The following is an 11,948-nucleotide window of genomic DNA, read 5'->3' as shown; positions in this document are numbered from 1 at the left end:
AAAGTCGTATCACGATTCATATAAATTGCCCTAGCGATAAGACCGCCTTTTGTACCTTTACGTATATAATTTAATCAGTACTTTATATTACCATATTTCACTTAATTTTTTTTATACAAATTAGAATGGCAAACAAGCTGACGACCCACCTGATGGAAAGTGGTAACCGTCGCCCATAGACATAAGCAGTACCATAGACATAACAGAGTATACTGTTTCGCTCATGATACCCCCCATGCGTTGCTATTTCTGAGGACTCAGGTGTTAATCCTCTGTACCCTGTAAATTCACGCCATATCCCACTCTTCAAACCGAAACACAGCCATGCAAACACAACTGCTTCACGGTTGAAACACGAATGAGACAGAGGTACCCAAGCAATCGACTTTTGTACAAAGTCTCCCTCTGGTAATTGCTTAATTGTCGTTGTATATTTTTATGTTTCTGGTACAATAAAGAAAGCGACATACAGTACTTACGACAAATAATACAATAAATAAATAAAGCGACTTTTACCCCCTCTCCCTCTCCCACCAATAATGACAACGCAAAAATGTTTGTAATAATGTCAGTAAATGAAACGTTAATTTGCTATCAACTCACGAATCTGTTATCTATGTCACAGACAATATACTAAATTGGCAATGTCAACACACATTTACATATCTAATCTCCAACTTTATAATGTTGGAAACTCCAACAAAAATTAATACTGGCATAAAAACTTTTTATTATATTTTTTAATTTCAAATAAAGAATAAATAAAATTGTCATAAAAAGGGAGAATAAAAAATTGTATTCCTAATTAACTTTGGCCTTTTATATATTAAATCCATGTATCTATATTGAGTACAATACAAATTTGGTCCATTTCGAGCATCGTAAGGCAAGAAACAGCGAATTACAAAAAATCTCAGTTCAATATACGTGGATACGAGAAGCGCCATTGTTTCAAGAATACAACATATATGAAATCTATTCTCCTCCGTGCGTTCGACAGGCGATTGCAATTTTGTTGAAGTCTACAAGTAAATATTATATTTTTCTCCGAGTGGTAACTACAATTTCTTTAGTTGTCAATTAAGAGATTTATATAGACTACGACAAACGATTATCTCAGTTGGCCTGCAAGAAAAATATACATCGAACAACGGCAAATTCATTCATGACACGAGGTGGGAACTACGATTTTTATATTCAATAAATACATTTGAACATTTTCCATAACATCTACATATTTTAATTTTGTGGCAATCGTCGTGCAATGGCCACTGATAGTGAAACTTCACTACGCGCCTCGCGAGGCTATGTTAAAGGGGCGATTACTCGTCTTCACAGTTTTGTTAGCAACGAGTCTGAATTAGAAGAAAGTACCTTACAGGCCCTTACAACGCGTAAAGAAAGACTGCTCACAGCCTTCCGTGAATATGAAGGATTTAATATGCGGATTCTTTCAATGCGACCAGATGATGACGAGGACGTAGCAGCTGTTGAAAATAAATATCTATATACTCTTACCGTTCTTAATGAAGTGATTAGCCGTAAGACTTCTAGTGTAGAGGACTCTAAAGGTCATGTTAGTACTATTGCACGATCAAAAACTAAGTTGCCCGCGATTCAAATGTCCATATTTTCTGGTAATTATGTTGAATATGTAGCGTTTCAATCATTGTTTACTTCATTGATTCATAATGACTTAACATTAGATAATGTTCAGAAGTTGTATTATCTTAGGTCTTATTTAAAAAACGAACCGTATGATCTTATTAAGAACTTACCATTAACAGCCAGTAGCTATGATCAAGCTAGACAATTATTAGACGAGAGATATAACAATAGGTATCGTATTGTAAATGAACATATTGGTCAATTACTAGACTTACCTGCGCTTGTCAAATCAACCCCTGAAAACATTCGAAATTTTGTAGCGAGTCTTAAGCAGACTTTGGCTGCTCTGCAAAACTTAGATGTGAAGGTTGAAACTTGGGATCCAATAATTGTTTGTATTCTTAATCGTAAGTTAGATACATACACGGCTCGGTCGTATCAAATGGAAAGAGATACTGCCGAGGAACACAGCGTCAAGCACTTCATCGAGTATCTTGAGAAGAGGGCACTTGCATTGGAGAACGCTGCGCCGTCAACTGCGATGTCATCTACAAAAGCCAAGGGTTTATCAATCAACGTAGCGGCTGCTGGTGAGAAGGCGGTGACGTGTCATTACTGTAAGTCCAACAATCATAAATTATTTTTCTGTAATACATTCAAATTAATAACTTCTGTGGAACGCTATAAATTCTGTAAAGACAATAAGTTATGTCTGATTTGTTTGAATAAGCACAATGGAAAATGCAAATTTCATTTCAAATGCGATCAGTGCAAAAAGGCACACAACTCACTAGTTCATCATGGCGAATGTGACGAAGGTCTTGTTTCCTTATTATCCAAGGGCCACGATTCTAAGGTTTTGCTTCCCACAGTACAAGTGAAATTATTCACAAAGGATAAAAAGACGATAATAGTGAAGGCGATTTTAGATACAGGTTCACAAGCCTCCCTCGCTACGAGCAAGTTAATCCAGCAATTGGGTTTAACTCCAACACCCAACAATACAAATATAATAGGTGTAGGCAATGCTCAGAATAATACAAGATATTGTATTCCATTAAACATACACTCTGTGAATTCTTCTTTTAATATGACTGCCAATTTTTATGTAGTCGAAAAAATTACCTGCAAGCATCCACAAACAAAACTTGATATTCGGCAATTGAAATTACCTCCCAATATAGTGTTGGCAGATGATCAATTTGATGTTCCATCTGAAATAAATCTCTTAATGGGTGCTGACATATTTTTCCATGTGATAATGCCCAATGAGCCTGAGCGACCGTGGTCTCGAAATCTGCACCGGCCGCTACCTAGTCAAGATGACATTACGCCCTGCATTATCAATACACGTTTTGGATATATTATTGGTGGTTCAATGCTTGAATATCAGCAAGCTTCAAAACAGGTAACATCACTATTATGTATTAAATGCGATCCTGAAATCAATGATAATATCAAATTATTTTGGGAAGCTGAGAGTATACCACAAACCTTTTCTGAGAATCAAAGTGAACAAGAGTTAGCTGAAACTATCTTTCAGAAATCTGTAGAATTGATTGATAATAGATTCCAGGTGAATTTACCTCTTAAAGTCGAGGATAATGAAATTCATAATTACTTGGGTAATTCTTTTGTATTAGCTTGGCATCGATTTTTAAGTTTGGAAAGGCGTTTACAAAAGAATATTAATCTATTGTCAGAATATAATAAATTTATTCACGAATATGTAGAGCTAGGTCATGGCGATTTTATTAACTTTGATTTCTATGATTTTGACAAAGATGCTGTATATTTTTTACCGCATCATGCGGTCATTAATGAATCGAGTAAAACTGCTCGCACAAGAGTCGTTTTTGATGCCTCAATGAAGACGGATAAAAAGGTTTCATTAAACGATTTATTACTGAATGGACCTTCAGTCCAGAAAGAGCTTTTTGATGTAATTTTATTGTTCCGAATTGGTAAATATACGTTTTCCACGGATATAAGGCGTATGTTTAGAAATATTCTGGTGAATCCCAAACACAGGGCTCTTCAAAATATTCCTTGGCGAAATAATCCTGATGAGGCAATAAAATGTATACGTTTAAATACTGTTACGTACGGTATGAAAAGTTCAAGTTATTTATCAACTCGTTGTTTACTCGAACTTACTGAACTATTTGGTCAAGAATTTCCTATAGCTTCATTTATATTGCGAAACTGTACTTACGTCGATGATATCCTCTATTCGTCATCAGATCTTAGTGAAATAAAAGAAGCTAAGCAACAATTACAGTCTTTGCTACAAAAAGGAAGTTTTGAAACACATAAATGGTCAGCTAATGATCCAGAAATTTTGTCTGATGTTCCAATTAGTAAACAACATTTTGACGAGCTAGAGTTGCAAAAGGATAATTATAGCATGAAAGTATTAGGTTTAAATCTAGATATAAAGAATGATTGGTTTAATATCACATGCCCAGAAACTATTGATATAAAATCGGTAACAAAAAAGTCAATTTTAAGCTGTATTGCTTAGTTTTATGATCCACTTGGATTTGTGTGTCCAATTATAGTAAAGGCTAAGATTATTATGCAGAAACTGTGGGCTGAAGGTATTATTAGTTGGGATGCTTCTCCCTCCGATCATGTTAAAGAAGAATGGTTGTTTTTTATTGACGGTCTTAAGGCAATGGAACCTATTCATATTAATAGAAATATACCAATTCCATTAGGTTCTAAGGCTGTTCAATTGATCGGCTTTGCTGATGCCTCAAGTAAAATAGGCTACGGATGCTGTATATATCTTAGAACGGTAGACTCTGATTGTAATGTGCGCATGTTTCTTTTATGTGCGAAGTCCAGAATTAATTCGTTTTCGAAACCAATAACAATACCACGATTAGAGTTGAATGCGGCCTTATTGCTATCAAGTCTAGTACGGAGGACATGTGAAACGTTACAGCTCAAACTTTCAATTGATAGTGTTTATCTCTTTACCGATTCTAAGATTGTTTTAGGTTGGTTGAATACTGATATTTTTAATTTACAAGCATATGTGGCTAACCGAGTAAAAGTGATTACAGAAAAAACTGTACAATTTCAATGGAATTATGTTAACACAAAGGAAAATCCAGCCGATTTAATAAGTAGAGGTATAGATCCAAAAGAATTACCATCTTGCTCTCTATGGTGGAACGGACCAGACTTTCTAAAAGACAATAGGTACAATTTTACAAACAAGGCTTCCTTACCTATTGACTTACCTGAATTGAAGAATTCTGGTGCGGCTGTATATTCCTCTAAGGTAGTATCCCTCTCAACACAAATAAAGAGTGATATCTATCAGCTTATAGATAAGTACTCGGATATAAATAAAATGATCAGGGTGTTAGCCTAGATATTAAGATTTTGTCATAATCTTAAAAATAAAAATGATCAGATTAAATGTAATTATTTAACTACAAAGGAATTGCAACAGTCATCACAAAACATTATTAAACACGAACAAAGTATCCATTTTAGCAAGGAAATAAAATCGTTGACTGAAAGCAAAGATGTAGAGGGTATTTTAAAACCTCTTTATATTTTCCTGGATAAGCACGGTCTAATAAGGGTAGGTGGAAGGCTTCATAATGCTGAAATATCTTATAATCAAAAACATCCTATTGTTTTACCGAAGCAATCGAGAATAACCGAACTTATAATTCAGAATGAACATATTAGATTATTTCATGCAAGTCCGAAGTTGCTCCTTTCGAGTCTTAATCAAAGGTACTGGCTGATTAATGGCATGCGACAAGTTAAGAAAATAACTTATAGATGTTTTGTTTGCTTTAAATTGAAGGCAGAGGCGGCAAAGCAACTGATGGGTTCGCTACCATATCAACGTGTTACTGCCTGTAGGCCTTTCCAGACCATTGGCGTAGATTTTGCCGGTCCACTTCGAGTTAAGAATTCTAGAGTCAGACATGCAATCGAAACTAAAGGTTATATATGTGTATTTGTCTGTTTCGTAACGAAGGCGGTTCATCTTGAACTAGCTTCAGATTTGAGCACCGAAATCTTTCTCGCCTGTTTTAAAAGGTTCATTTCGAGACGTGGCCTTCCCAGTGAAATTTTCGCTGATAATGGAGGTGCTTTCAAGGGTGCGGCGAACCAGTTTGTTGAACTTTACCGGCTCCAAGCTTCCAAGGGTCATCAAACGCGAATACAAGCGTATGCAGCGCAGCAAGGGATGAAATTTCACTTCATACCCAGTTATTCACCTACTTTTGCTGGCCTGGCAGAAGCTGCTGTCAAGAGTACCAAATTTCATTTAAAAAGGATTTTACAAAAGCTTTTGTTAACATATGAGCAATTGTACACAATTTTAGTTCAGATAGAGGGTGTCTTAAATTCAAGGCCTATTTTACCTATGGGTTCTGATATAACGGATTTTAGTTATCTAACTCCCGGTCATTTCTTGACTGGTAATGCTATTGTAGCTTATCCTGAAAATGATGTATCAGATTTACCTATTAATAGACTAAGTTTTTGGAAACAATGTGAACATTTAAAATAATGTTTTTGGAAAATATGGCATAAGTACTATTTAAATGCTTTGCAGTTTAGATCCAAATGGCAAAAGAGTTATCCTAATGTAACAGTAGGAATGTTGGTGATACTCAAGGACCCAAACAATCCTCCTTTGCACTGGCCTATGGCTAGAATAAGTAAGGTTTTTCCAGGTAGAGATGGGAAGGTTAGAGCTTTCGAAGTTGTAACACCTAATGGTAAAACTTATAAACGTTCCTTATCTGGTATATGTATTCTTCCTATAAATGATGCCTAGATTTAATTATTATTTGCTCATTTTAAACTGCTTTCTTTTTCTTCTTCTTTTAATGTATAACGATAAAGAGAAGTAAGAATATGTTATTTGTAATTGTTTAGTTATTTATACAATTTGTTATTGTTATACTTAATGTAATTGGGCATCACCCACAATATTGGATTTACTAATATAACAATCAACTGTAATATTTTTATGGTTTTGTTATGTTTATGCAAGTTGTATTAGTATGAAGTAAAGACATTTTATGTTATATGTTATATGTTATGTAGCACATGTTACTGTTCTGGTAATTTATCCACTAATAAACCGCTGGTGTGGCGAGCATGTTGGAAACTCCAACAAAAATTAATACTGGCATAAAAACTTTTTGTGGGCGAAAGGACTGTATGCTGGTATGGAAACACGGTGTTTTAGAAAGATAATATAATAATATAAAAAATATACATATCAAACCAACGGAGTAAAAAAGCGAAGGCGAAAACAAAACCGAAACTGACACAGACTTCAAATTATAAAAAGAACATCTTTTTAATAAACTTAAAAAAGAAACTAAAAAGGTGCGTCGTGCACATCGTCTAGGACTAAAAAAAAAAGATTACTTATTTACAGAAATTATTAGTCGAAAACTAAACAAAAGTAATTATTCAGTTCTAACTATCGGCACTAACTTTTTAAAGGACGCCTTAACGTTCCTGATACCATTTGAACATCAGCCACACGAACAAAATTGTCTCTTCCAAGAAACAGAGCAACCACGTGACCTCGCGGCCATGTACCTCGGGGTAAATCTCCATCAGCTATAAGAACAACATCTTTGATAGAAATACTTGGTGCTGAAGAGCTGGAACTTGAACGACGGGGCAGTAAACCGGGGAGATATTCTCTTACCCACCGGCTCCAAAACATGTCACTTAGTCATACAGCAATTCTCCAGTTATTGCGTGAATTAGATCTCGATTGCAGCGTCGCTGGTAAGGAGCTGCCAGCTGTGAGCAATTGATCGCACAGCATTGCGTAATCCAAGAATCCAGTATTTTTGTCGAAGTTCGTTAATAATGGTTTCCGTATTTCCATGAGGAGTTCAAACGTGATAATAATGAATTAAAAGGAGAATACTTGGATGTTTCCATCTAAAAAAATAGAAAACTTATCTTCTTCATTGACATCTAAAACCGCTGTAATACGACCAGAGATGTATAAGTTTGTCAGGACCAATTTGTGGTGACAGCTTGCGGAGACGAGTCTGAGGTTAAGTGGCCGATTATTAGCAATGTATGCAATCTCTTCTTGAAAATCGTCTTCTTGGCTACGACGTAGTATATGTGACTCAGCGAGATTTAAAGCTTCCGCCGTTAGAATATTTGAAATATTAGACTGTCTACACGAAGTTAAGTGCCGTTACATTAATAGAATTATCTAAAAAAGAACAAATACAATAATTTAATTTAATTAATTTAGAAATATCAACTTCTCGTTTTCGTAAACTACGCAATCGCAATATAAAAATGAATTTATGCGCAGTTGCTGTTGAACGTACTAATCTAATCCATGAACATATAAAGATGAATGAATCTAATCCATTAACGTAATAGATCAGCTGAGAGTGACAACTGCGAACTGGATGAAGTGATCTGATTGACTTGATGCAAATGAGGTTAAGTTAATTATGAGCTTCGATGATTATTAGAATGAATAAAGCGCCAGTAAGCTACTACTAAATAAGCTACTTTACTGACATCATAAAAAAAAAACATGGAGTTCGCGCTCTAAAAGAACGCGACCTCTGACGAGTATTAGTGTTAATAAAACTAGTGGACCCGTATAATATAAGTAAGAACCTGTGGTTTGGTGAGTTTAGTAGGCATTACAAAATCTTTTTGAAGACCGGTATTAACAGCGATTAAATCAGTGCCTGGGTACCATAATAAACCAAGTGTGCGTACGGGTGTACTAACATCACCTTTATCTACTTGAAGTGTATCTAATGACTGACTATGACACAAACTCTTAGGTATTAGTGATAGCGCCCTTGGTTCATTAGATATCCAGTTACGCATCTCAAATCCTGCTTTCTGATGTATATCAACAATATCTGCTACCAAACGAGCAGCTCTTTCCACAGACTCTACACTACTTATGCAAACGTCCATGTGTCCGTGATCAAATGTCCATGATCATGAACGATTACATGGGCCTTTTCAGGAAACTGCTGTTGAATATCATCAGCATTCTTATTTTAATGAACAAAGCTGTAGACGGGCTTGATGCAGCGCCAAAAATCATTAAAGAAATACGAAATAATTTCAAAGGTTCATTAGGACTATCGCGCCTTGGAAAACGCTGTGCATCTCGATCTGCGTTACGAATTTTAACCTGAGGAAACATTTCTTTAATGTCACCATTAATCGCGACACTCTCCTCACGAAAACGCATTAATATATTAAGCAGAGATTGCACGAGCAGCTCTTTCCACAGACTCTACACTACTTATGCAATCGTCCATGTAATGGTCATGAACGATTACATGGACCTTTTCAGGAAACTGCTGTTGAATATCATCAGCATTCTTATTTTAATAAACAAAGCTGTGTGGACGGGCTTGATGCAGCGCCAAAAATCATTAAAGACATACGAAATAATTTCAAAGGTTCATTAGGACTATCGCGCCTTGGAAAACGCTGTGCATCTCGGTCTGCGTTACAAATTTTAACCTGAGGAAACATTTCTTTAATGTCACCATTAATCGCGACACTCTCCTCACGAAAACGCATTAATATATTAAGCAGAGATTGCAAAAGATCTGGTCCGGTTAAAAGTAAATCGTATAAACTAACTCCTTGTGATTTAGCGGCTGCATCATTAATTATTAGCTTTCCACAAAAAGGCCAACCTCGAATCAACCCTCACGCTTTTCATGTCTCATAATATCTATACAGTCGAGACGATATTGCATTTTAAATATATTTTCTATAGACGCATCACTACCTGCGTTGCAATCACACACATTATTTACGAAATGAACAACATTCGTTTTACTTGACACAAAACCGAAAAGAACCCAACCCAAAGCTGTTAAAATAGCAACTGGTTGAGACCTAGTTCCCTGTCTAGTCGCAATAGGTACAGATAGATGCCAATTATCAATACCAATTATAATGGTAGGTTTTGCATCATAACATAACTCGTCAGCTATATCTGATAAGTACGAAAAAGTATTAATCTCATTTTTATTAACATAACGATCTGCTAAACCTAAATTACTAATAGATCTAGCTTGTTTGACATCAAAAGTTTTTATTGATTTCCGCCCTTTAATTTGAAAATCAACGTATTGAACTTCCGATTCCTTTGATAAACCACCCACACACTGTAAGTCTATTTGTCCCATTTGACCCGTTACTCCTATCTGAGAAGATATTTCAGCATCAATAAAGGTAGCCGTAGACCCGTCATCAAGTAATGCGAAAGTATCAACAGAACCAGATGGACCCGATACTGTGACGGCGACGACCTTTAATAATGGTTTACGAGAAACAGTGGTACTACCTGAAGACGTCTGAGTCACCAATTCTGAACGCGGCTGGTCCGCATTATTGTCTACAGCATGCGAACTTGACTCTCCGGACTCCTGTGTGCTAGCTATGGAATGTGTAAAATTAGAATTATGAAGTATTTTATGATGTTTACGAGAGCAACCGACTATAGTACAAACACCTTTGATACGACAGGTATTATAATTATGTAAACCTCTTTTTAAACATTTGTGGCATAATTTATTTTTCTTAACAAAATGCCATTTGTCATCAATTGTCAGTGCCAAAAATTTATTACAATTGATTAATGAATGAAATGCTCGACAATATAAACAAGACTGTTTTGATGAAATTTTTGATGAGTTTTCAGTCGTTGTAAGAAGAGATGTTTCGACACAGAAATCGGTCTCGGAAGCTTGCGTGTCGTGTTCCAAACTATCACACACCTCTGTGGCATTTACTCGTTCTAATTTCTTATGCCTGTCGAAATTAAAAGTCATATTAAAATTGAAAATATCAACAATACCGAATTTAGCTTGTACCTCTACCTCTCGATTTAAAAATTCTGCAAGCATCTCTAGTTTGCTTTGACCACTATATTCATGGGTAACAGCAAAGTCATACCACCTACTTTTTAACACAATAGGTAATTTTGAGAGCACTGCTTTGAACAATTCTGGTGATTTTAAATAGTCATTACCATCTAATAGGCGTAATGTCTCAGTGCAATTACGAACTTTACTGGCAAATACTGTTAAGTCCCTATCGTTAGTCAATCTCGACAAAGACCTTACCGAATGAAGTTCTTGTAAAATAATTAACTCTGGTCGTCCAAATCGAACCTCAAGTGCACTCATTACAACTTCTGGGCCAAGGGCGGTAACCAAGAGCTTATCAACGGTTTCTTTTGCCATACCTCGCAATGCGTGGCCTATGCGAGCCAAGTTTTCTATAGGAGAATAAAATGATTGTGTGTCCTGGAAGACACGTTTAAATGAAAGCCACTCCGTAGGGGACTTTCCGTCAAAATAGGGAAGCTTCGTATTAATCCCTTTCGGAGGAGCAACAATTTTATCTGTTAATTTACCTACTGCAGACACCAACGCAGAGATTGGTTCGATTAAATTAACAGCAGGGGGGTGTGTATTTACCTGTGGATTATTAGAAAATTTTAAAGGTGTAGAATAATCGTGACCATCTAACCATTTATCCACATCTTCATTGCAGCTACGACCAATACTAGCATGATCACTAGATCGGCTGCCCCGACAGCTGGCTGCTTCAATTTCTGCAATTTCTGCATTATATTTCTTTCTCGCCACCTCCAACTCAACGCGGCGACGTGCTTCGGCTGCCTCCAACTCGATCTTGGCGAGCCGTTGTGCGAGTAGCGCTTCCGCTGCAAGCTTCTTAGCACGAACCGTAGCTGATGAGCGGCTGCAGGTCGATGTGCTGTGAGCACTAACTGCGATCGGTGGTACGGTGGACACCGACGCCGAGGCGGCGGCATCAGGGTGCGTTTCCTCTCCCGACGGTGGTAGGGGCAACGCTATTGCCGTACGAGTATTTGCCGAACTCAGTTTACGACCCGACCGTGTTTCCATTTTTTTTGAAAATTTCGAATATTGATTCACTGAATATAATAAAATAAGGGAGAAGGACCAAAAATGTGGGCGAAAGGACTGTATGCTGGTATGGAAACACGGTGTTTTAGAAAGATAATATAATAATATAAAAAATATACATATCAAACCAACGGAGTAAAAAAGCGAAGGCGAAAACAAAACCGAAACTGACACAGACTTCAAATTATAAAAAGAACATCTTTTTAATAAACTTAAAAAAGAAACTAAAAAGGTGCGTCGTGCACACTTTTTATTATATTTTTTAATTTCAAATAAAGAATAAATAAAATTGTCATAAAAAGGGAGAATAAAAAATTGTATTCCTAATTAACTTTGGCCTTTTATATATTAAATCCATGT

At 36.2% G+C, this 11,948-nt stretch overlaps 2 protein-coding genes across 3 annotated transcripts; one reads left to right on the top strand and one right to left on the bottom strand.

Moving 5' to 3' along the window:
- The first annotated feature begins 1,264 nt into the window (after positions 1-1,264).
- LOC128202189 (uncharacterized) lies at positions 1,265-6,427 on the top strand. The gene is made up of 6 exons (XM_052901536.1): positions 1,265-4,096; positions 4,193-4,370; positions 4,614-4,818; positions 5,707-5,897; positions 5,970-6,097; positions 6,203-6,427. The coding sequence occupies exons 1-6, from the start codon at positions 1,265-1,267 to the stop codon at positions 6,425-6,427; spliced, it is 3,759 nt and encodes a 1,252-aa protein (XP_052757496.1).
- A 337-nt stretch (positions 6,428-6,764) lies between these two features.
- On the bottom strand, positions 6,765-11,814 carry LOC128202185 (uncharacterized). Of its 2 annotated transcripts, XM_052901531.1 has the most exons (3): positions 11,167-11,814; positions 9,977-10,069; positions 6,765-7,846 (listed from the first exon to the last, which is right to left on the bottom strand). In XM_052901531.1, exons 1-3 carry the CDS (start codon positions 11,471-11,473, stop codon positions 7,809-7,811), a joined length of 438 nt encoding a protein of 145 aa, XP_052757491.1. In that variant the 5' UTR covers positions 11,474-11,814; the 3' UTR covers positions 6,765-7,808. The 2 variants fall into 2 exon arrangements, with proteins under 2 accessions (XP_052757491.1, XP_052757490.1); XM_052901530.1 differs by lacking the exon at positions 6,765-7,846 and having other exon boundaries at positions 8,796-10,069.
- Positions 11,815-11,948: the final 134 nt, after the last annotated feature.

The sequence above is a fragment of the Galleria mellonella genome, unplaced genomic scaffold, assembly GCF_026898425.1.
Source record: "Galleria mellonella isolate WM207_F2 unplaced genomic scaffold, CSIRO_AGI_GalMel_v1 utg78, whole genome shotgun sequence".
NCBI classification, from domain to species: Eukaryota; Metazoa; Arthropoda; class Insecta; order Lepidoptera; family Pyralidae; genus Galleria; species Galleria mellonella.
The sequence above is the reverse complement of the archived record's forward strand: the minus strand, read 5'-3'. Positions and strand labels throughout refer to the sequence as shown.

Excerpts from the sequence above, each read along its gene's own strand:
- LOC128202189 (XM_052901536.1), top strand. The coding sequence starts at position 1,265 with ATGGCCACTGATAGTGAAACTTCACTACGCGCCTCGCGAGGCTATGTT. Across the intron at positions 4,097-4,192 it reads AAACTATTGATATAAAATCG|AAACTGTGGGCTGAAGGTAT; the intron begins GTAACAAAAAAG and ends ATTATTATGCAG. Across the intron at positions 4,819-5,706 it reads GACTTTCTAAAAGACAATAG|TGAAATTTTCGCTGATAATG; the intron begins GTACAATTTTAC and ends TGGCCTTCCCAG.
- LOC128202185 (XM_052901530.1), bottom strand. The coding sequence starts at position 11,473 with ATGCCGCCGCCTCGGCGTCGGTGTCCACCGTACCACCGATCGCAGTTA. Across the intron at positions 10,070-11,166 it reads AATGAAGATGTGGATAAATG|CTAGCACACAGGAGTCCGGA; the intron begins GTTAGATGGTCA and ends CACATTCCATAG.